Below are 24489 nucleotides of genomic sequence, written 5' to 3'. Positions count from 1 at the left end.
AATCTCAAAACAAGGTTTTCCAAAGTAAATTTTGGCTTGGTACCAACTTAAGGTAGGCTTCATTCTATTTTCAATTCCAATAGTAATCACTCTTCAAGTAGAATTAAATACATAATGAATGCCATGTAATAGATGCCCAGAGCTGAGTGATTATTCTGATTTTTCAATGTAATTATAAATTGGTGTTCCATAAGTGGTGATGTTTCTTTTAACATTACTTTTTGTTAAGCATTTGGACAGAACAAGATAACAACCTTTTATTGAGAAGCCCTTGCTATAAAATTATTGTTTTGGGTCAGATTATAATTCTTTCCAAGGAATACGTTTGTACAACTTTTCCCACTCTGAGGTGGAAATTATCATGTGGGGTTTTTTTTTTTTTTGCAGTAATTATTTCATTTTTACCTCTGACTAATGGCACTTAATTATTATTTTAAAAAGCTATAAGGATTTGAAAGGAAGAAATAAACTATCATTATTTGTTGACAAAGAGTCTATATACATGGAAATTAAAATTTAGGAAAATGTTAAAATTAATAAGTGAATTTAGGTGAGGTAACTAGATGCAACAGTTTTTCTATACCAGCAATAGTTAGTAAGTAGAAATTTATTACATTTCCATTTGTAGTAACATAATAATAGCAAACATGAAATAGAAATGATTCTGACAAAATAAGTCCTTTATACCCCAGGCCTTTAATAAAACGCTGAGAGAAACTTAAGAAATGAATCAAAAGATATATACCATGTTCATGGATTAGAAGATTCAATATTGTAAACACATTACTTTTCCCCAAATGGATTTACAGATTCATTGTGGTCTCAGTTAAAATTCTGACTTTTAATGGGCACTGACAAGTTGATTGTATGGTATTTGTGGGAATGCAAAAGCCAGGAAAAACCAAGATACCCTCTAGAGGAAGGAAACTGTTCTGTTGAGTACTGGGACTAATTATGTAAACCCACAACTATAGAAACACTGTGGTACTGGAACAGGGGTAGACATTGAACAAGGGAGTAGAAGCACCCAGAGGTACGCCCACATCTTGATTGACAAGAATGGTCTGACTGCTAAGTGGTGATGATAGGATTGTTTTTAAAACAAAAAGGGAGTGGTGCCTGGATGGCTTAAGCGTCCAACTCTTTTTTATTTTTTATTTTTTTTATTTATTTGAAAGAGAGCCGTGAGTGGGGGGAGAGAGAGAGAGAGAGAGGGAGGGAGGGAGGGAGGGAGGGAGAGGGAGGGAGAGAGAGAATCCCAAGCAGCCTCTTCTGCTAGCATGAGCCTGATGCGGGGCACAAACTCACAAACCATGAGATCATGACCTGAGATGAAACCAAGAGTAGGTCTTAACTGACTGAGCCACGTAGGCGCCCAAGCATCCAACTCTTGATTTCATTTCAGGTCTTGATCTCAGAATTGTGAGTGCAAGCCTCATGCTGGACTAGCAATGGGCATGAAGCCTACTTAAAAACAAACACAGAGTGTCTGGGAGGCTCAGTCAGTGAGGCATCTGACTCCTGATTTCAGCTCTGGTCATAATATCGCAGTTGGTGAGATCGAGCCCCGCGTCAGGTTCTGCGCTGACAACACAGAGTCTGCTTGGGACTCTCTCCCCAGCTCACACACTCACTCTCTCAACAAACAAAACCACTTTAGGTCCTGTTACAGTTCCCAGGATGACTTGGGAGTGTGGGAGCACGGAGGCTGCTCTGGGAGGGGAACTGGCACAGGTGTGTAGGGAAGCCGGTTCGCGGCTCCTGAAGGCTGAGGCCCCTGTGACCCGGCAGCCCCGTCTGGGGCGCAGGCCCAGCAGATGTGCGCTGGCGTGTTCACGCTCGTGTGCTAGTGCATAGCAGCACACAATGGCACAGGAGTCATAGGGGAGTTGGGGAGTGAAACTATGCAGACACGCATCGTGGGCGCATCTCCCAGATAAAATGGCGAGAGAAGCCAGACAGGAAAGAGTAAACAGGAGTCTGCTGATACAATAGTCAAAGTTAGAACTAAGCTGTGGTGTTCAGAGCACGTGTTTGTGTGGCAGTGCCGTGAAGAAACCAGATGTGGACGTTTGTCACCGGCTGGGGGGGCGGGCAGTGTGAGTCTGGGGGTGTGGGATCCCGGCGCTCCCCCTACCCCCTTGTATTTTTGTAAGCTTTTCATTTTAGTTTGCTGCAATTTTAAGTAAAGAAGAGCAGCCTCAAAGGAGAAGTCAGTTGGGGAAACAGGACAGGCTCCGTTCGCTGCATATTCCCAGGCTCGGGAGCACACAGAAGCTCTGGGAGTTCCTGGGCGGGAGCCGGGGTCCCTTGCTTGGTTCCTCCCTCCCGTCAGCTCCTCCCTGAGGACCCCTTTCCAGAGGACGCTGGTGTTGGTGTCGCGTGCTTCTGACCTTATCGGGGTCTGTTCATGGGAGCTTCATGTTCCCTCTGAGGCAGCGAGCGTGTGGGGCTCGCATAGGCACTGTGCTTTTATAAGCTCACTTACGAGTTTGTGGACTGGCTGGCGGGAAGGATACCGGAGGCATGTTTTCGTGCCACACCCCCGGCAGGTGGGGGCAGGTTGCGCCTGAGGGCTGAGTGCTCCTGAACAACCAGAGGGAAGGGGTGGGGGGTGGCAGGGGGGCATTGCTGGTGTGGGGGCCTGAGGGGAGAAGCCTGGCCGCTGCAAGGCGCGTCAGGCACACTGGAGAAGAGAAGACCAGCGTGTGGGGTCTGCGGGTCATAGAAGGCATCTTTCTGGCTAGGGAAGTGCCAGGTGAACAACACCAGAGTAGGCTGGTACAGAGGCATTTTCCTATTTCTTCTAGACACAGCGCCCTGTAAAGACCAGCTGTCCTTAAAGGAAAAATCCGGCTTCCCAGCCAGTCCACAGCATCTGAGCCAAACAGGCCCCAGGGACACCCCTGGCGGCGCACCGGCCCCTTTGCTGCCATCCTCCCCTCCTGTGACTGCTCTGCCCCAGGATGCGGCCACACCAGCCGCCAGCCCCAAGCCAGAGCCCGCAGTGGGGACCGCTGTGCAGGCAGGGGGCCCAGGGACCTCTCAGGGGATGGCCAGTGAGCGTGAGACCCCCCAGCCACTGGCAGAGACTCAAGACACCCAGCTTTCTGCACAACCCCTGGGTGCAGGTGGGGGGCCTTGTGCCCCACCTCTGGAGGCCCCCCGCTACCCCTCGGGTTTGGGAGAGCCCACCTCAGCCAGGGAGGCCATGGCCCAGGGTGAGCCCTTGCAGGCTCTGGCCCCTGCACCCAGCGCCCCCAGTGGGACCCCTCAGCCCACCCTGGGTCAGCCCCTACCCCCGTTGCCCCCTGCAGTAGGGGCCATCAGCCTGGCCACCCCCCAGCTCCCCAGCCCCCCACTGGGGCCCACTGGGGCCCCCCAGCCACCCTCGGCCTTGGAGTCAGATGGGGAGGGGCCTCCCCCCAGGGTGGGCTTTGTGGACAGCACCATCAAGAGCCTAGATGAGAAGCTTCGAACTCTGCTCTACCAGGAGCACGTGCCCACCTCCTCAGCCTCTGCCGGGACCCCTGTGGAGGCGGGGGACCGAGACTTGACCCTGGAGCCCCAGCCCGTGGTAAGTTCCGGCCCTACTAGGGTGGCGAGCACCCCAGGCACGCAGACCTGCCTCAGTTGGCTGTGGCCGCCCCACACTCGGGCCCACCCCCATGTTTTACAAAAAGTGGCTCATCTGGGGACTTGGGGAGTGTGTGTGCAAGGTCGGGACCTGGTCTGGACGGCCCCGGTCAGGGTGGCCTGGGGAGGAGCCCAGCCTTCATACAGAGGGGATCTGCAGGTCTCTGCACGCATCACCAGGGGAGACTTAACGGCTCTCTCCGTTTCTTCCACCAGCCGGGGAAGTCAGAAACAGCCCCTGGGCTGGGGGCTGCATTGGAGCAGGCTGGGCCCTCGCCATTGACAGGTAATGAGCCCCAGGTCACCTGCCAGACCCCCAGTGCTTTCAAGGTGCATCCCACGTCTCTACCCTTCATCCCTATAGCATCTTGGGTGGGACTCAGGCATAGTGGGAGCCCGTCGTGATGCATTAGTTAAAGCCCACTGTGTTCTAACAGAGCACATGCTCAGGCCCCAAGGTGAGAAAGGCCTTTGTAGAAACAGCTGGGCTGGGTGTCAGGGGGTGATCAGGGACTGCCCGGCTGCCCAGTGCTCTCCATGCGCTCTGGCAGGCATCCCTGAGCCCCGTGTTCTTTAGAAGGTTACAAGATGCGGGAGCTTGTTTGGGTAGAGTGCAGGGCTGGGGCTGAGAGTTTCCAGCTGTCCGTGGAAGCTGCCGGCCTGGGGCCAGCAAGTTCCTGCTGTGGAACTTTCTCTGAGTCTCCTGGGTGCTGTGGGTCTCTGTGGGAGCTCTTGTGGTGGTTCTCATTTCATTACCTGAACACCTGTGTGTCAACCCAAGGGGGTGGGTCTCACCTTCCGAGGTGGGGTTTCTTCTTGGCCTGGGATTCCTCGGGAGATCAGCAAGATAAAGGTCCAGCTGACCTTGTGACAGGACCCTGGGTCTGTGTCAGCGGCAGGTGAGGCCCCAGTTGGCAGTGAGGCCAGTGAGTGGCCTACTGGGCCTCTGGATACTGCGTTCATAGGTGTCACACTGTCGAGGGATGGGGACAGCTGGCACAGGAGCCAGAAGCCCCAGCACGTGTTTACCTGCGAAACGGAGGTTCAAGCAGGAATGCTCCGAGGGAGAAAGTAAGACGCTGTCCCTGAGCGCCTGCTCCCTCTTCTGACCTCTGTGCATGAGAAATGTACCACGGGTCCCTTCTGTGGCATCAGGGACTTCAAATGCCGTAGCCACTCCCAAGCCCACTCCTCCCAGAGTGCAGAGCTTGTCGGGGAACCGTAAGGAGACATGGTCAGCATTTCTGGTGGTCAGAGCTGTCTGGAAACAGGGAGTGTAGAGTGAACCCCTGTGCCTGGAGGTGTGCAAAGAGAGGGCAGATCCCCCACTGCAGGGATGTGATGGGGGGGCATCAGGCACTGCCTGTAGGTTGGGGGTGTGTGACATTTGGGTCTGGGTCTCCCTGGGAATCTGTGCAGCAGCAGCCCCCCCAACCTTGCCAGAGGCTCTCACCCCTGCGGCAGGCACGTCAGTCTGGCTGTGGGCTGACACAGCCCCTGCCTGCCCGCGGCTTGCTTTTGCCACGTGCGGGCCCAGCTTGGGCCAGTCTCCCACACGTCAGCTCCTCCTGCTCCACCACTCGGTGGTCCTGGGAAAGGGGGTCAGAAGTACCACCCTGCATCCATGCTCTGTAGATGGGGAAGCTGGGATAGCTTCAGATGATGTGGGCCTTCCCTAGACGCTGAGCCATAGAGTTAAGAACTGGCCCTATTGATGCAGGACCTCGTGAGGCCCTTGTATCGTCGGATTTGATGGGGAGTCCTTCAGGTGTATAAAGATGACAGGTGAGATGGTAGTGACATCAGGTGTGCAGAGATGACCCGTGACACAGATTGGCACTGTCAGGTGTTAGAAGTGACAGGTGGCACAGGTGATGGCCATCAGGTGTGCAGAGGGTGGGGCAGTGCCCCAGGTTCTGGAGCAGGTGCCTCCAGGGACCTGAGAGGTGTCAGGCTGAACCCTCCTCCCTTCCCCGAGTCATTGGGTGTCTCCTAACAAGAAATGGGGTCAGGGCCTCCTGGAGTGTTTATAGTTTTCCTAGCTGCTGAGCACATCCGGTACATCCCCCTGCCCTGGGTGGGGGGCTTCCCTTCCACTGATCCAGTTCAGCTGGAGGGCACCTGCTCCTGCCCTTGCCCTCCGCACTGACCCAGTAACGACTCTGACGTTCCTACAGCAGAATCATCTTTGAGCCAAGTGACAACCTCAGGTTTGCCCCCAGCGCCAGGTGCCCCCCAGGTAAGGAGTGTTCTCCCAGGCACCTGGCTGGTGGGGTTTCCTCTCTGCTGCTGTGTGGTGGACACTTCTCCTTTCCGCTCCTTGTCCAGGATGCCCCTGCTTCTGCCTTCCCTGCACTCCTGGAGCCCGCAGACCAGAGCAGTGGGGTCCCGGGGGAGACTTCAGCCAGGCCCACACCGGGGATGCAGACGGAGGCCAGCCGGGCCAGCCACCTGCAGGCGCAGGGCACTCTGGCCGCAAGGTCCCCACAGAAGCATCCAGGGCAGCAGGACGGCAGCTCACCAGCCAAAACTGTGGGCCGGTTCTCCGTGGTCAGCACGCAGGACGAGTGGACCCTGGGCTCCCCCCACAGCCTGCGGTACTCGGCGCCGCCAGACGTGTACCTGGAGGAGGCCCCCCACAGCCCCGACATGAAGCTGGCCGTGCGGAGGGCGCAGACGGCCTCCTCCATCGAGGTCGGCGTGGGCGAGCCGGTGTCCAGCGACTCCGGGGACGAGGGTCCGCGCAGGCGGCCCCCTGTGCAGAAGCACGCCTCCCTACCCAGCAGCAGTGGCGTGGCCAGCGACTTCGTGAAGAAGGCCACCGCCTTCCTGCACAGGTCCCCACGGGCTGGCTCCCCGGGCCCGGAGGCGCCCGGCAGGGTGGGCGTGAAGGTGCCCACCATCAGTGTGACCTCCTTCCACTCCCAGTCGTCCTACATCAGCAGCGACAACGACTCGGAGATCGAGGACGCCGATATCAGGAAGGAGCTGCAGAGTCTGCGGGAGAAGTAGGTCCTGAGAAGTGGCTGCAGGGGGGGCGGGGAGCGGTGCTGCCTGTGCTGCGGACCCTGGTCTCCTGCGGTAGCTCTCACTGGGCGCACTGTCTCCCCCAGCGAGTGTGACTTGCTCCACTTTTTGGGGACACTGCGCAGAAGTGGCAGATACTGGAGAGAAGCCTCACAGGCTTCTGCCGTCCCATAATTCCTTCTGCTGGGTTGTGCAAGCCCTGGGGGGCGGAGAGCAACACAATACCTCAGCATGCCTGCCAAGACCCCGCCCCACTCCCCTCCCACCTGCGTCGGCCCCACCCCCAACCTGCCAAGACCCCGCCCCACTCTCCTCCCACCTGCGTCGGCCCCACCCCACCCCCAACCTGCCAAGACCCCGCCCCACTCTCCTCCCACCTGCGGCCCCACCCCACCCCCAACCTGCCGAGGCCCCGCCCCACTGTCCTCCCACCTGCCTCGGCCCCACCCCCCCAACCTGCTGAGGCCCTGCTTTACTCTCCTCCCACCTGCGCCCCCCCGCCTTGCCTCACCCTCCCCCACTTGCCCCAGCCACTGAGTTGGGCCCAGCCATAGGAGACCTGTCGACAGCCGAGTGCTGGCACTCAGCAGCCACTAGATTTGGAGGCACGCAGGGAGGTGCCTGATCCAGTGACAGTGTGTCCTTGTGGGGCGTGTGGGGGGGGTCTCCTCTGTACACTCTCACTTGGGGGTGGTCGCCCGGGGAGCCTGCAAGCCGCAGGAGTAAGGGGAACCAAGAGGCAGCCGCCCTCTCTGGGGTGGGGGGGGCTGTGTAGGGGTGGGGAAAAGGAGGGTGCGGGCCTGGGGTGGGGGTGGGGTGAATTGCAGAGGTTCCTCCAAGAGAGGAGTTTGGGTAGTCTGAGGAAGGGAAATCAGGGCTAACGAGTCTAGGCTCTTGCCTGGGAAGGGGCCCTGGGCTTTGAGGCACCTGCTGCAGGCCCTAGGGCAGGATCCTCAGATTGGGGGTCTCCCTAGGTCCTCCTGAGGCATCCCCCTGCCCTTCAACAGTGTCACCTCAAAATATCACCCCTTCAGAAGCTAACTTGATGCAACAGCACTTTGCTGGCTAGGGTCATCTTTCTGAGGTCTGGCAGGCATTGAAGATAGTGAAATCAGAACTTGCTTCCCATTGTCCAACCATGCAGCAGAAGATGGGTCAGGGCTGTGGCTGAGGGGCTGGGCCCCTGGCCTGGGCAGCCACGCCCATCGTACATCTGAGGGGCTGGCATCAGGCCCAGAGGGGCTGGCATCAGGCCCAGATGGCATGCAGGCGGGTGAGTGGGCAGGTGAGCAGTGGCTGGCGGCTGGGCCAGCGGGTCCCCAAGGGAGGGTCCTTCTCTGGCTTGTTCGAGAAACTTCCCTTGCCCACAGCTAGTAATTGCACCTGTGTCTTCATGGCAGCCTCACACCCGTGTGGCCAGGGGGTGGTGGTGTCTGTGCTGGGAGTCCCCACCCTTGCTCACGTGGGCATGCTCTCATCTGTGACGCCTCTCCTGCGGTTTCCCCACTCAGAGGAGGTGCCATTTATTTGCTGGAAGGGCTGAGGCAGCCTCTCAGTTCTGAATGCCGACCGTTTGCTCTTCCTTTGGGCTTGGGTGTCGGGTTTGTACTGCGAGCGTAAATGTGTGGGGTGGTTTGTGTCCCGCTCCCCAGCCACTCAAAGTGGCAGCGTCACGAGTCTAGGCACCTGAACCCTCGAATCCCTTCGGGCTCTTCCTCCTATCTCTTGGTGGTGTTGGGGGTGTTCATGCAGGAGACCCCCGGTGGGGCCCACTTGGTCCTGATGGAGACCCAAAGTCTTCAGTGCCCCTGTTTCCTCGACGTGGTCCATCTGTCCTCGAGCCCCACTGCTCACACCCTTGCCATGCCCTGAGGGCTCTCCTGGATGGGCCTATGTGCCGGATCCGAGCAGGGTGCCCATCCGCCCTCCCTCCCCTCCCGCAGGCACCTGAAGGAGATCTCGGAGCTGCAGAGCCAGCAGAAGCAGGAGATCGAGGCCCTGTACCGCCGCCTGGGCAAGCCGCTGCCCCCCAACCTGGGCCTCTTCCACACGGCCCCTCCCGCCGGCCGCAGGAGGAAGAGCAGGAGCAAGCTGAAGGCAGGGAAGCTGCTCAACCCGCTGGTGCAGCAGCTCAAGGTCGTGGCCTCCAGCACAGGTCTGTGCCCTCCCGGCTCTGGCAGGCTGGGGCCGGGACCCGAGTGGGGCAGGCAGGAGGCAGGCGCCCGCACCCAGAAGAGCACTTCTTCGACCTCCTTTCACTGGAGCGGGAAGCCTTTGTAGGTGTGAAGGGCCGGGATGTCGCCGGGCCCACCCTGAGTGCGCAGGCCTGCTCTGGGGCCGTCAGCCGCCTGGGGACTCGTGTATGAGGCAGGAGGCGGTTCAGGGTCTCTCCCCCTCAGCCCACCTCCCTGCAGGGTGCCACCTGGCTCGGGGTGTTTCCTCTGGCCATTTCTCAGGCACCGGTCACCTGCTGAAAGTGAGGGTGGAGCAGCTGCCTTTTGGTGGGGGGTGGGGGGATGGGGAGGACACCGGGCACCGAGGGTGCGCTGGAAACCCAGTGAGTTGGGATCCCCGGTGTGTGCCAGGTGGGAAGCCAGTCAAGAGCGGAGTGTGAGCCCACCCTCTCGGTATCACGGATAACCCACGGGGTGCGTGTCCGTGAACTGCAAGAAGAGTTACGCAAATTACACGAATTCCAGGACGATTCCTAAAGCCAAGTGGAAACTAGTCAGAGTGAGCAGGTCGTACAGGCCTCTTGAGCCCTGGTGTGCCTCTCCTGATGTGCCGTGGTCCTTGTACGGCGCTGGCGACTGGTGGAGGCTGTGGTCATTTTCTCTGATCTTCCTGATGCCCGCGCTCTGGTGACCGGGCCACGTGCTCAGTGCCTGCAGGGACTCCACTTCCCCAAGGTCACCCAGCAACGAGCAGGGAGGACAGATGCACCCCGCGCTGGCTGGTCTGACCCGCAGCGCCTCACTGTGCCTGTCACCCCTTATTCCCCCCAGGTCACTTGTCAGACTGCAGCAGAGCCCCTCCTGCTAAGGACCCTGCCCAAGCCGGGGCAGGGCCCGAAGCAGCTTCAGACCCGTGTGGGAAGGCAGTTCAGACCCAGCAGCCTTGCTCGGTGCGGGCCTCCCTGTCTGCAGACATCTGCTCCGGCTTAGCCACTGACGGAGGCGGAGCGCATGGCTCAGGTGATTCCCAGCTTGCCCGTCTCTGAGCATGCGCTAGCTGCGTAGGGCCCCTGTGGTGTCAGAGGGGCATGAGCGGCGGCAAGGGCCGCCCACAGCCTCTCGAGGATAAAAACCAGTAGAGGTAGCCTTTGAGTAAAGACAGTGGGTAGCCCACCCATCATCGAGTCTCGCTGTGTAAGGCTCAGAGGGAGGCGTGCTCTGCTAGAGCCGGCCCGGGGAAGGCGCCCGGACCCCCTGGTCACATGTGGGGTGCGTGCTCTGCGCCGGTTCCCAGGCCCCCGCCTGCCCTGCCCCGCCCCACTGCCCACTACACACGGGTCCTTCCGTCAGGAGGGACGGCTAGGGGGATGAGGGCACGGCCCCTCGAGCTGGGAGTCCGCCTTGAGGAGGAAATGCTCGTCACCTCGGCCGTGGGCGCAGTAGCCGCGTGAGGAGGGGCTCCGTCCCCGCCATCTCTGTCCAGAGAAGTCGCAGTGACCGCTGCTGGCGCCCACCCCCCGCCCGCCCGCCCGCCCTGCACGCTCTCCCAGGGTCCGCTTTTCTTGTGCTCCAGCGGTGCCTCCTTTCCATTACGTGGTCGGCGGCTGTGGTCCTCCGGGCTGGGCTAGGTGGAGCCGTGGATGCTAAGTGACGAGGCTGATGTGGCTGGTGGTGTGTAGCAGGAATCCCAGAGACTGTACTTGATGCCTGTCTCTTTGTTTTCTTCCCTCTATATTCATTTGCAGGCTGGACGGTTTACCACCCAACGTCTGAGAGACTGACCTATAAGTCTAGTAGCAAACCTCGCGCTCGATTCCTCAGTGGACCCGTGTCTGTGTCCATCTGTCTGTATTTGTTCTTTGTATTTTATCACCTCCTGGCCCTTGGTTTCTCCCCGCCCCTCCCTGTCTTCATTGCCTTCCATACATTCTGTAGGCTGCCTCCCCCTCCCCACTGAAGTCACCTACTTAATGTCAAATACAGACCCCTGCCCGCACCCACCCTCTCGGCCCCAGAAAGCGCCAGTGCATGCCCTCGGCTCATGGCCGGCACTAAAAGCACGTGTGGCGGCTTGCCCACTCCTGGCCTCGGGCACCTGGCCCCCCAGACCCCCAAAGCGCTCTGCGTTTTTCTCCTCACTCGTTTGTTTAACTTATTTTTTATGTTGGACGTAGTTTTATTTCTGTTGCGATTGTGGTGCACATATACGTCCGCTGTCCCCAGTTCCAGTGACAACAAAAAGACAACCCTGGCCTTCTCTAGACGCATGGTGTGTTTCACACGTGTCTGGATTCTGAAGACATGCATGTAGTGAGCGGAGACAGTTCTAGAAGGTCACTGGAGGGTGTAACTTTTGTGCGAGGGCCACAACACAGCACTCGTTGCTGTTGCCCCACCCCCACGCCCTGCATGTGCAAAGGCTGAGAGAAAGGTGCTCCAGCTAGGTCGGCCCACCCCTCCCTCCACTCCGGTCACCTTGGGAACCCATCAGCGTCCCCAGAAAGCCCCAGCCTCCGCTGCGGCTGTCCCTCTGGCCTGGCCCCTCCTGGTCTCTAGCTGGAGCACTTTACTTGGTGTGCCCTCTCCTCCCACAGCCCTCAGACACGAAGTCAGCTACCCAGCTCCTCAGGGCTGTGCTCACCCAAACCTCCGTCCCGGTCACCCTCTGGCTCCTGGGATGCCCTGCCGGCACCCAGGACTCCTGTCCGGGAAGGGAGTGTCTGCTCAGGGCCGTCCAGAATTACTTCATCCCTTGGAACAATTGGAAAATGAATCCAAAGCTGTGGGGTTTTCAGGTTTTTGTTTCTGAACACAAAAATTAAGCTTTCTATCAAATGGAAATGGTGGAAATGCTGGTTTGGGGCACGTGGCTTTTTGCTGGTACAATAAAGATACATTGTGTTTGTCAGGACCTGAGGCCACGTCCACAGTGGGCATTTGTTCCCATCAGAGGGGCCATGTCACCCTCCCCCAGGCAGGACAGGGTAGAGGCACAGAACCTCCTAGAGATTCCCAGGGACTGTTTAGTAACAGGTGCCCCACCTGAGCTGCTGGTTGGTTTTGAGCTGGTGGTGGGCAGGGGTGGGCAAGGTCTGAGTGCATCCTGCTCCCTGCATCACTTGCTGGCTCTTTTCTGTCCCAGTGTGCGTGGCTGTCTCCTGAGACCATGGCATCAGGGCACATGGGTCCCCAGGCATCTCCCGGTCACATGACTGACCGCGGCCTGCTGGGAACATGTGGGTCGGACACAGGAAGCAGGTTAGAGCAGGTGGTGCTTTCCCTGGGGTCCCCTGGTGTGAGTGATCAAGTGCCACATGCTCCTTCAAGGTTTGTGCCCACATGGTCCTGCATTCATTTTTAGGAGTTTTCATTTGTTTTACTGTTATTATTCCAAGATAAAAAAAAAAAATGGGGAGGCACAGCAAGGACAAATGGTCTAGCTTTTGTTTCCGTCTCTGTGGCTAAGAGGAAAGGGACATGTGAGGCATGGCTTGGTGGCACACGGGGCTCCTGGCCTGGGTGGACCTGATTTTAGGTGGTTGGGCCCAGTGGCCTTGCTGTTTTCACAACAGCCCTCTGCAGGCACGCCTTGGCTGAGCTCTTTGCTGTCCTGGCCACAGTGTGGCCCCCACAGGCCCTGGCCCTGGGGGCATGTGAAGGTGTGTCCTTCCATGCCCAGTGCCCTGGTGTCCGCCCAGCCTGCCAGCCTACTCCTGGAGCTGGAGCTGGCTGGTTCCTGGGTTACTAGGGAGCTCGGAGGCCTGAGGAGACCACAGGCACCTGTGAAAGTCTGGAGGAAAAAGTCTGGTCGCAGCCCTGAGGGCTGAGAGGTGGCAGAGAGGAGGTCTGAGGCGCAGGGCTGTGGGAAGACCCTGAGGGTGGGGCCCGCTCTGGGGGCCTGGTCCTGGAGTCCAGGTCAGCAGCAGGGGGAGGGCTGCAGCTGTGGGCTCATCTGGCCTGACCTGCAGGAAGAGATGAAGGCTAGAGGTTTTCTGTTTGCCGCCTTGCACCGAATAGGAGACCAGGCTCTAGGAAAACAAAATCTTGGTTAAGTTCTGAAGTACACAAAGAAGGTCCCCAATTGTGTGACACTCAGAGACCATGAGAGCATCCAGGCTAGGTCAGAGATGAGCAGGGGTGGAGGCGCAGGCAACTGCAGGTGACTAGGAGGGGACCCCTCATGGGACAGGCATTCAGCCCCAGGAAGGAGAGCGTGCAGAGAGCGAATCCTGGGCGCTGCCTCGGGTGGGCACGTGGACAGGCCCGCCATTGGGAGGGAAGGGCCCACGGTAGCACAGACGGGGTGAAACCCTGGGCAGACCCCTCCTTGTGGCCAATGGAAGGTTTGGGGAAACTCAGGGAGCATGTTTTGGGATTCAGAGGCTGTGGTTGGGTTGCAGCAGTGTCTGGGGTCAGAAGCTGGTGTCAGACCTGTTGGCCCTCCTTCTCTCTGGCTCCAGTCCACGCAACTGGATTAGGTGCCGATGCTTCTGGAGCCTCTCTGCACACAGACCTTTGGGGTCTGCTTTGTTATGTTCTCACGTGTCCCATCAGCCTGTCATCCATGCCACAGCAAGTCTGTCTCCGGGACACCCGAGGAGGCTGCCACTGCGTGGCTGCCAAGGCCCTGTCCTCACCCTTCCTGGGGGGACCTGCTGCAGGGGTGTGGGAGAGGGCCTTCGGGCAGGGGAGGGCAGCCAAGAAGGAGGCCACCCCCCATGGAGGCCTCCCCAGGCTGGACTGTCCCTGGGGCCGTCACCCCAGGGCAGGGCAGAGCCGGGATGCGTCCCGTTTCATGCTTCAAGGACAAGTTTTGGCACTTTGCTCAGCAGTGCGAGGACTTGGCGGCTCATTCCAAAGAAGCCCTGAGTGGCATTTTGGTGCTGGTTGCTCATTTTGTTTCCGGTGCCAGATCCAAATGTCTAACGCCTCTGGTCCGGGGGAAGGACCCGTGGGTGGGAGGCATGCCTCTCGTCATGTGGCAGGCAGGGGCTGCTGTCCCCGAAGCTCCATGTGAGCCTCATCGGTTGTCTGAATGCTGTGGTAAAAAGCAAGTGTGGTGATGGCCACTGGGCTGGCCCACTTCTTAAGAGATCTGTCCGTGGCAGATACCTTTGAGGCATCCGCCTGGAAGCCCGGTGAGGGTGTGGATGCTGGCAGGGCTGGTTGTCCTTGCCTGGGGAGGGATTTAGCGGGGGGGGGGGGGGGCTTCCTGAACGAGGCCTGGGCACTGCATGAGACTCCTGGCCCGGTGGGATGTGCGTGCAGCATGAGGACAGGACATGGTGTCATCCTGTGTGTTGCCCATTCAAAGCCTGGGAGAACAGCTGGGAGAGGCCGCGTGGCTCTCCACCTCCACCCCTAACCACCCGGAAGCTTCTCCAAGTAGTTCTGGGGCCTTGAAGTTGGCTCTTCCCAAGACCTTGGCTAAGGACAGTAGTCCTGCAGGGAGGGGAGACCTGCCCTCATGCCCCCTGTGGGTTTCCTTTGGGTCCCATGTATCCCCAGCACCCTTGCAATGCTGCCTTGTAGCCTGACGGAGGGGAAGAGAGGAGGGCCGGGTGGAGGCACATTCATCAGCCATCTGTGTGGTGGGCTTCAAGGGCAAGGCACTGGGGAGGAGACTCAGGGGACCCCCGAGGAGGGACAGGGCTGTGGTGTGAGTGAGGGCCGGTCATCAGACCTATGGCCTGTGCCTGGCCACACCTCTGCACTGCACTGGCTGCCATGACGCTGACGTGAAGGGCGCCGAATCCGGTCGGTCTTTGTTTAAAGGTTCACCTTGAGGGCAGGGAGTGTGCTCTGGTCCCTGTGGGCCGCGTCTAGTGAGGGTGTGGAGGCCTCTGTGGGCCAGTATTGCTCTCCAGTCCGAGCATGGTGTCTGGTGGCCAATGGCCTTGGCTCTGGGGTCCCAGCGAAGTCTGGGGCCCTGATCACGGGCCCAGGCTTCCTCTGGTGGTTCCCGGCAGGCAGCTCCTGTGGCTGCCTGAGTGTTCCTGTCATGAGGATGGCGGGAATCAGCCCCGAAAGAATCCTCTTTTGTCAGGCTGTGGGGACCTGGCTGGCCAATTGATTCCATGTCCTGGTGCTGCAGAGACCCAGAGGGAGCTACAACCACAGGATCCAGACAGGGAAGTCTGTGCCTTAGCTGGGGCCCCGCACAGTCATAGAGCTTGGGACCCTCGTTCCCTTGTGCTGTGGAGCCCCCCCGAGGGCCCTGTGCTCCCAGTAGGGTTCCACGTCAGGACACAGACCAGCAAAGGCCCTTCACTGCTGCTACCAAGGGACGACTGGCCTGGACCACTCCTGCCCAGCCCTTTTGTTTTTATTTGCACATTACAGACCCCACCAGAACATCACCTCCCTTTCCACCACATCAGCCTCTGAGCACACACGGGATAAACCGAAAAAAAGAACGACTCAGCTGGAGCCTGGGCCGACCTTTGTGCTCTGCTCACACCCAGAGGCGGTGGCGTCTTACCTTCCTCGGCAAGGGTGCAGGGCACCCTCAGGAAGCGTTCTGCTCTGGCAAGGGCCTGGGGCAGGAGCACAGACCCTCTGTGATAGCGCAGCCTTGCTGAGTGACCTTGGGGACTCCTGAGCTGTCCTTGCCTGTCCCATTGTGCCTGCCCCGCTCCCTGAAGGGCCAGCTTGTCTGCCCTCCAAGCGGGTACTGACCATCAAGTTGTGCCAGACACCACGGACAGCCCCTGGGACCGCAGGGCCTGGCACTTAGTGGTGGTCTCATGACAAGCCTCACCCCGTTCTGGTGGACGTGGGCTACCAGGTGAGGCAGCAGCGTTGCAGAAACTTGGGTCCAGCCCTGATTCCCACCTCTGTAGATAGGTGCCCTCTGTGTCCACCACTGGTCTGGTCAGGGAAGCCGCCTGGGATCTGGGATTGGCCTCAAACCTGCAAAACAATGTATCTTTTTGCACTTGGAAAACAAACCTCCCATGGGCCTAGCTTCCAGGCAAAGCCGGTGGCTCCACTGAGCTCTCCTGGCTGACTTTTAGTGGGTTTTCTGCCTCGATCTGCAGTGGGGCTGCAGAAGCCTTTTGTTTAAAAACCAAGTGGTATGCTTTGCTTTTTTTGTTTTTTGTTTTCTTTTTTTTTTTTGAATACGCTTTGAAAGACACACTCACTTCTACCTGAAGCTTGGGGCCTGGTCCTGCACCTGAGCCCCTCGGCGAAGTTCACGTGAGCCCGCACACTGACTCGCGGTCACCCGGTTAGCCCAGGTGGCCAGTCCCCTCTCTGAATCGCTGGCCTCTGCTCCTCCTTGCACACTGATGACTTGTGCTTAGTGTGGTGGCCTGTCCCCCGTGTGTGCTGTCCTGCCTAACCCTGTGGTCTTGTGTCGTTTCTTCTTCCCTTGCAGGGTCTGCCCTGAAGCGTCTCTGTCTAGGCAAAGAGCACAGCAGTCGTAATTATCGGGTTTTTTACCCCTTGTCCGCTCTCCATCGCATGGGCTTTCATGTGGCTAGTGCGCATCGGGGGCTCCATGGCCAGCAGGCGGGCGTGCTTGCATCTGCTCCGCGCCCACCCACCCAGGGCACCGCTTTCCCTCGGCCTGGAGGGAAAGCGACCCGTGGGTGCCCCCTCGCGTCTCCATAGCTCCTAGAGTCTGCGTGTCCTGGCCGGTTGACATGCACTCTCCTTGCCCGGAATGTCCACACGTTACCAATCATTAATTGGCTCCTTTTCCAAAACCGTAGGAATGAGTGTGTCCTTGAAGTGCTAAAGATGAGTGTCCCCGAGGAGAGATGCCGGGATGAAATGGGTATCAGTCCACCTGGGCCGCCCACCACCCTCGCCTTACACCATATTTTTTTTTCTCCTTTTTTCTTTTCTGGCTGAAACATTCATGTAGAAATAGCTCTGTGTATGTAAGATTCCATCACTAATGTTTAACTGTTTGTGTCTGTGCTTTTTCATTGCTAGCTACTGTGACTACATTTTGTAACGGCTTGTTTGAAGAGATGGTCATTATGCTGCTTTTTTGATGCGGAAAAATTTTAAATTGGCTTATGCAGAATTGCCAACCAGAAACTGTATGTTGCGGTGGGGTCAGGGCACAATTTAAAAAGAATTAAAAAGTCCCATTTTGGTCACTTAAAAATAATCTTCCAGTGAAGTGGGTGAGTGTGATGTCTTCACCAAGCTCCACCTGAACCGCAGCCCCCAGGCCTTCCTGGCAGCTGGGCCTCCTGGTTCCTGCTCCACCCCACAGATGCCTCCGAACTTGGGGGCCCATGGTGGAAGGTTTTGAGTGTTTGTACCCTTTAGCAATACCTTCCCTACATGTGCTGGTGAGGAGAGGCACAGTTTTGTGTCTTAAATTCGAAACCGCTAAGCCACTAACATTCTTGCACAGGCATGCTGACGACCCAGCCTACTTAGCATTTTCCCTTTTCCCTTTGCTGGGTGGACAGCAGGAGCTGCCGTAGGCTGAGCACTCAGCCTGCAGCATTGACACGTTTCCCTGGAGTCCTTGTGTTCGAGTGCAAAGGCCTTGGGATTTTGCCCCCAGTTTTCTGAGCCTCCTCACGTAGGAGTCTGGGGGTCCTAGGCAGCGTGGGCACAGAGTGGATGCTGAGTAAGCCTGCCAGCTGCTTGGGTCCTGTCCTCTGGCCCAGCTCAGAAGGGTGACAGCTGCCTAGCATAGCCTGGTCCCCTGTGGCCTGTGAAAATGTTCCAAAGTGTATAAAACTGGCACATGGGCCCCAAGATGCAGACCATCTCCTGAAGCAAGGTGTTGCCTGGCCTAAGCAAGACCACTGTATGAAAGACTGCAGCTGGCCGGTGGCGCTGTGTGCAGTGTCACCAACCTGGCATGTGTGTGCTTCCCCAGGGTCTTCCACCAGCAGCCTGGTCCCGGGCCCTGAGCCGGGCCCCCAGCCCACCTTGCACGTCCAGGCACAGGCGAACAACAGCAACAACAAGAGAGGCACCTTCACGGATGACCTGCACAAGCTGGTGGACGACTGGACGAGCAAGACGGTGGGGACCACCCAGCTGAAGCCCTCGCTCAACCAGCTGAAGCAGACTCAGAGGCTACACGGCATGGAGGCCCCGGCGGGCTGGTCCCCAGCCACTGGCGAGACACGGGCTGTAAGTGGGGCGCTGCAGGCACAGGCCACCCAGGCGGAAGAGACGGGGTGGGAGCGGCCCCCGGCGTCGGGTGCTAGTTCTGGTGCACCCAGCCTGTGTGGGGCGCAGTGAGGAACTGCCATCCGGTGCTCTGTCCTGCGATGCCTTCCTGTGACAGGGCTAGGCTGACTTGACAGCCTCCCTGGAAGAGCGTTCCCTTCTCGGTCTCGAGGAGCCTGTGCAAGATTGTGTTGCTTCTTCCTGAAGTGTTTAGCAAAGTTCACTGGTGAGCCCATCTGGCCTGGGAGTCCAGTTTTGGAATCAGGGAAGTTTCCCCCGTGACCTTTTATTTTGAAAAATTTCAAACATACGGAAGTGTCAGAAATTGCACAGTGAACTTTAGTTTGCCCCTGGCTGCATGCTGTGGCTGACATTTTGCTGTGTTTCTCACACATCTCTCCATTCCCTCAGGGTAAAGTTTTCCTTACGGATTCAATTTCTTTGATACTTTTAGTGCAATTGGATTTTCTGTTTTCTCTTTCTGTTAAGCCCTGCTTTTCTAACATTTGGTAGATACCTAAATTTATCTTAAGTTTTCAAATTAGTTGGCATGGAGCTGCTCATAATATCCTGTCTTCACAATTTGCAGTGATGTCTTATTTTTCACTTCTGATGTTGGTGAGTTCCCCCAGCCTCCTCGTGCAGCTTCCTTAGGAGTTCATAAATTTTATTAGCCTTCTCAAAGAAGTCGTTTTGGCTTTGATGGTATTCTTTATGTGTCACCAGTTTCTCTTCTTATTATCTCCTTCCTTCTTTCTATGTTTGGGCTACTGTGTAAGTTCTAGAAAGTTTCTTGAGATGTGCAGGTCATTGATTACTGGTCTTTCCTGTTTAATAATATAGACATTCAATCTATAAAAATTTCTCCCGTGGTTCTAGCTGCATCCTAAAGGTTTTGCTGTGCAGCATTGCAGTTTGAACTATTTTGTAATTTCCACTGTGGTTTGAAGTAATATAGTTATTAATTTTCTCACTTTTTAGCCCAAGTGCACTGTGATAAAAGAACAAACTTCTGGTGTTTTTGGTCCTTTAAAATTTGCTGGGCCTGGCTCTTTGGCCCAGTTGTCAATCAGTCTTGCCTGCAGCTGCCCCAGTGCTTGAGGCAGCTTCCGCATTCCTGCCACACACACTGTACCCTGGCCTCCCTGTATCCTCTGAGTGGCGAGTGACAGTGGCTCCCTTCTGACAGCCGCAGCCCTGATTCCTCAAACCCACTCTCTGTTATCCTTTGGCAGAGTTGACAGCCCTGGAGGGTCTCTTCCCTGAGCCCCAATGGGCGAGAGTCTGCTTGGCTATCTGGACTCTAGCGCATGGAGTACCTGTGCAGGGCTGTGCCCCATCTGTCAGCTCGCTAAGCCCCTTGTTCTAATGGCTTAGATTCTTAACAGGATTTTTTAAAACATTTTTTTTTTTTACTGTGGTAAATCTATATAACATAAAATTTACCATTTTAGTCATTTTTAAGTGTTCAATTCGGTAGTATTCAGTACATACACAGCGGCGTGTGAACATTACCACTATCTGTTTGTATAACTTCATCATCCGAAATAGAGAACTCATTAAGAAATAACTCTCGAGTCTCCACCTCTGGTCTGCTAGTTTTGCAGCCTATGTTAACTTTTTTTCTACTTTCTATGAATTTGACGACACTAAGCACCTCATTTAAGTGGAATCATATAGTATTTGCCCTTTGCTGTCTGGCTTATTTCACTTAGTACAGTGTTTACAAGGTCCAGTCATGCTGTAGCAGAACTTTACTCTTTTGGGGAAAGAAAAGTAGATGGGGAATATGATCAGTAATATTGTGGTGAGCATTTTGAGATGTATATATATATATATCTTGATTCATTATGTTGTATATGTTAAACTAATTTAATATTTTATGTCAGCTATACTTCAAAGTTTTTTTAAAAAGTCCTTCATTTTCCCCAATTTTTTAAATTGTAAAATACACGACATAAAATTTGCCATCTCAACCATCTTTAAGTGTCACTTGAAGTGCATTAAGCATTAATATTGTTGTTCAACCATCACCACCGTGCATCTCCAAAATTTTTTCATCTTGCAAAAATGAAACTCTGTCCTTATTGAAAAAGAACTCCCATTCCCCTCCCCCTTCCTCAGTGCCTGGAAACTACCACTCTACTTTCTGTCTCTATGGATTTGACTCCTGTTGGTCTCTCTATAAAGTGGGATCCTACACTACTTGTTTTTTTTGGTCTGGCTTATTTCACACAGCATAACGTCTTCAAGGTTCATCCGTCCTGTAAGTGGTGTCAGAATTTCCTTCCTTTTTAAGGCTGAGAACTATTCCAGTGTACGTTGATAACCACATTTTGTCCATTTATCTGTTGATGGACACTTGGGTTGCTTATACCTATTGGCTACTGTGAGCAATGCTGCCGTGAACATAGGTGTGCAAGTATCTCTGAGTCCCTGCTTTCAATTCTTTTTAAAGAATACCCAGAAGTAAAATCACTGGATCATATAATAATACTATTTGTAACTTTTTGAGGAATTGCAGACTGTTTCTAGTAGCTGCGCCACTTTACATTCCTGCCAGCAGTACAACAGGGTTCCAGTTTCTCCTCATCCTTGCCAATACCTTGTACTTCCAGATTTTTTTTTTAAATAGCCATCCTGATACCACAGTGGTATCTCACTATGGTTCTCACTAGCATTTCCCTAATGATCAGGGATTTGAGCCTTTTTTTATGTGCTTATTGGCCATTTGTACATCTTCCTTAGAGAAATAGCAGTTCAAGTCTTTTGCCCATTTCTTAATTATTTGTCTTTGTTTTTAAGTTTTAAGGAGTTCTCTGTATATTCTGGATTTTAATCCCTCATCAGATATGTGATATGCAAATACTTTTTCTCATTCTAGGAGCTGTCTTTTTACTCTGTGGACAGTGTCTCTTGATGCACAAGTTTTTAATTTTCATGAAGACCAATTACCTGTTTTTGTTGCTCATGTCTTTGGTGTCATACCCAAGAAATTATTGCCAGATCCAATGTTGTGAAGCCTTTCCCCTCTTTCCTTCTAAGAGTTTAATAATTTTAGCTGTTATGTTTAGGCCTTTTATCCACTTTGGTTAATTTTTGTCTGTGGTGTTAGAGAAGGGTGCAGTTTCATGCCTTTGCATGTGGGTAACCAGTTTTCCCAATACCATTTGTTGAAAAGACTATCCTTTCCCCATTGGATGGTCTTAGTACTCTTGTTGAATATGAATGGACTATATTTGCAAAGGTTTATTTCTAGGGTCTCTGTTCTATTTTATTAGTGTATATGTCTATCCTTTTTCCAGTATCACATTGTTTTCATTTCTGTAGCTTTGTAGTTAAGTTTCAAAATCAGGGAAGTATGAGCCCTCCAACTTTGTTTCTCTTTCTCAATATTGTTTTGGTTATTGTGGGTCCCTTGAGAATCCATATGAATTTTAGGATGGGTTTTTGTATTTCTTAAAAAAAAAATGCCATTGGGAATTTAGTAGTGATTGCATTGAATCTGTAGATCACTTTGGGTAGTATTTGATGGTAACAGTGTAAGTCTTCCAATCCATGAACATGTGATGTCTTTCCATTTATTTATGTGTTTTTAAAAAAATGTTTATTTACTTTAGAGAGAGAAAGAGTGCATGAGTGGGGAAAGGGCAGAGTGAGAAGAGGACAGAAGATCTGAAGGGGGCTCTGTATTGACAGCAGAGATCCTGATGCAGGGCTCGAACTCCCAACCTGTGAGATCATGACCTGAGCTGAAGTCAGATGCTTAACCAACTGAGCCACCCAGGCACCCCTATTTATGTCTTCTTTAATTTCCTTTGGGAGTGTTTTGTAGCTTTCAGTGTGTAAGTCTTTCAACTCCTTGAAGTTATTCCTAAACATTTTATTACTTTTATGTTACTGTAAATGTAATTGTTTCCTTGATTTCTTTTCAGATTGTTCACTGTTAGTGTCTAGAAATGCAGCCGACTTTGTACCCTGCATCTTTGCTGAATTCATGGATTAGTTTTGTATGTGTGTGTTCTTTAGGGTTATCTACTTATAAGATTATGTCATCTCTGAACAAGGATCATTTTACTTCTTCCTTTCCAGTTTGGATGCCTTTTTTTTCCTTGCCTAATATCTCTGGCTACAGTTTTTAATATTATATTGAACAGAAGTGGAAAAAACAGGTATCCTTTTCTTGTTCTTGACTTTGGAGGAAAAGCTTTCAGACTTTCACCATTAAGTATATGAGTATGTAATGTTAGCTGTGGGTTTTCATATGTGGTCTTTATCGTATTGAGGGAGTTCTATTCTGTTCATAGTTTGTTGAGTGCCTTTATCATGAAAGAGAGTTGGATTTTGTCAAATACTTTTTCTGCATTAATTGAGAGGATTGTAGGTTTCTTTATCCTTCATCTTGTTAATGATGTATTACATGGATTTTTAGTTAAACCACCATTGCATTAATTCCTAGGATAAATCCCACCTGGTCATGGTGTATATACTCCTATTGTGCTACTGAATTAAGTTTGCTAATGTTTTATTGAGGATTTTTGCATCAATATTCATTGGGGTATCAGTCCATAATTTTCTTGTGATGTATTTATCTGGCCTTAGTGTCAAGATAATGCTGGTCACAAAAAATAAGTTTATTCCTATTCAACTTTTGGAAGAGTTTGAGAAAGATTGCTGTTAATTCTTCTTTAAAAGTTTGGCTTCTCTTTGTTGAGGTTTTTGATTACTAATTCAATCTCATTACTTGTTACATGTCTAGTTCAGTTTTCTATTTCTTCTTGAGTCAGCTTTGGTAGTTTCTATGTTTCTAGGGATTTTTATATTTCATGTAAATATTTAGTTTGGTAGCTAAAACTTCGTCAGTTTGTTAATCTTTTCTAAGAACCAACTTTTGGTTTCATTTTTAATTCATTTGCTTTAATTTTTCTTTATGACCTCCTGTTCTCTTTTATATGGTATACAGTTACTGATTTAAAATTTTTAATGTAGGCATTTATAGCTATAAACTTCTGAGAACTTCTTTTGCTTTATCTCATAAATTTTTATGTGTTCTGTTTTCATTTGTCTCAGTTATTTTCTCATTTCCGTTGTGATTATGTCTTTGATCCTTTGGTTAAATATGTGTTTCATTTCTGCATATATGCCAGTTTTCTAGTAATTTTGTTGTTATTGATTTCTAATTTTATTCATTGTGTTAGAAAAGATACTTTGTATGATTCGGATCTTTTCAGGTTTGTACTGTATTAATATATTTTGTGTTTATTTTATTTATTAAGACTTGTTTTGTGGCCTAACATGAGGCCTATTCTGGGGATCTTTTACATACACCTAAAGAAAAGGAATTCTACTCTTGTTGGATAGTTTTGTTAGTGCTAATTGGCTTATGGGAGCTTCCTTAGGTCTGTTCTTAGTGATCTGTCCTGTTGTTCTTTATTAAAAATGGAGTATTAAAGTCTACAATGGCTAGTGTAGAACTGTCTTGTTTCTCCTTTCAGTTCTACATTTGCATCATATAATTTGGGGTGTGTTTTTAGATAAATATATATTTATAATTATTACATCTTGATGGATCAAAACTTTTATCAATATATGATCTTTGTCTTTTTACATAACCTTTTTTGACCTAAAATAAGTTTTGCCTGGCAGTAAAGTACCCACCCCAGCTCTCTTTTTCCATCCTTTTGCTTGCAACTTCTTTGTGTCTTTGTAGCTAAAGTGAGTCTCTGGTAGATAGCAAATAATTGACCATGCATTTTTAACTATTCTGCTAATCTCTGCTTATTAATTGGAAAATTTTTAAGTCTATTTACTTATTTTGAGAGAGAAACACAAGCAGGGGGAGGGACCGAGAGAGAGGGAGAGAGAGAATCCAAAGCAGGCTCGGCACTTGACAGTGCAGAGCTTAATGCAGGGCTCAAACACATAAACTGTGAGATCATGACCTGAGCTGAAACCAAGAGTCAGAAGCTTAACTGACTGAAAAAGCCAGGCACCCCTTAATTGGAAAATTTAATACATTTACATTTAAAGTAATTATGAATAAGGAATTATGACATTTAATGATTTGTTTTCTGTATGTCTTACAGGCTTTTATTTCTCAATCCTCTCATTATTGCCTTTAAAAAATTTAGTTGGTTCTTTTGTATTGTGTAACTTTTATTCCCTTCCTCTTTACTTTTTTTGGTATATATTTTAGTTGTTTTCTAATTGGTTCTCACAGGGATTACAGTTAACACCTTAAACTTACAATGACCTAGTTTGAATAATACTTTGTTTCAATAGTATATAAACACTCTGCTCCTATACATCTCCATCTCTTCCTCTTTGTATTTTACCCCCACTGTGTGCCCAATACGTGTGCCCAATAATGTAGATTTATTATTTCTGTATAGTGTATTTGCTTTTTAAATCACATAGGGAAAAAAGGAATTAAAACCACAAGTATAGTATATTTATGTAGTTACCTAATTTATTTCTTTATAATGGCTTCAAATTGCTG

The 24489-nt window shown here is 52.5% G+C and overlaps 1 protein-coding gene and 1 long non-coding RNA gene across 9 annotated transcripts in view; one reads left to right on the top strand and one right to left on the bottom strand.

Moving 5' to 3' along the window:
- WNK2 (WNK lysine deficient protein kinase 2) overlaps window positions 1-24489 on the top strand; it is a 134514-nt gene that overhangs the window by 92849 nt on the left and 17176 nt on the right. For 2 of the 7 annotated variants that reach the window (XM_047829685.1, XM_047829678.1), the window contains 9 exons: window positions 2811-3577; window positions 3853-3922; window positions 5814-5875; window positions 5965-6644; window positions 8607-8818; window positions 9669-9857; window positions 10583-10681; window positions 16219-16263; window positions 17692-17951. In XM_047829685.1, the coding sequence (XP_047685641.1) occupies window positions 2811-3577; window positions 3853-3922; window positions 5814-5875; window positions 5965-6644; window positions 8607-8818; window positions 9669-9857; window positions 10583-10681; window positions 16219-16263; window positions 17692-17951 (2384 nt within the window). The remainder of the gene's footprint in view (window positions 1-2810; window positions 3578-3852; window positions 3923-5813; window positions 5876-5964; window positions 6645-8606; window positions 8819-9668; window positions 9858-10582; window positions 10682-16218; window positions 16264-17691; window positions 17952-24489) is intronic. The other 5 variants (XM_047829679.1, XM_047829682.1, XM_047829683.1 and 2 more) reach the window with 5 other exon arrangements.
- LOC125150197 (uncharacterized) lies at window positions 12144-17755 on the bottom strand. 2 transcript variants are annotated; one of them, XR_007146261.1, is made up of 3 exons: window positions 17669-17755; window positions 15598-15749; window positions 12144-12799 (listed from the first exon to the last, which is right to left on the bottom strand). It is a non-coding gene; the product is annotated as an uncharacterized LOC125150197 (long non-coding RNA). The 2 variants fall into 2 exon arrangements; XR_007146262.1 differs by lacking the exon at window positions 17669-17755 and adding an exon at window positions 15983-16636.

Source organism: Prionailurus viverrinus, chromosome D4, assembly GCF_022837055.1.
Source record: "Prionailurus viverrinus isolate Anna chromosome D4, UM_Priviv_1.0, whole genome shotgun sequence".
Taxonomy (NCBI): Eukaryota; Metazoa; Chordata; class Mammalia; order Carnivora; family Felidae; genus Prionailurus; species Prionailurus viverrinus.
This window is presented reverse-complemented; position numbering and strand designations above follow the sequence as displayed.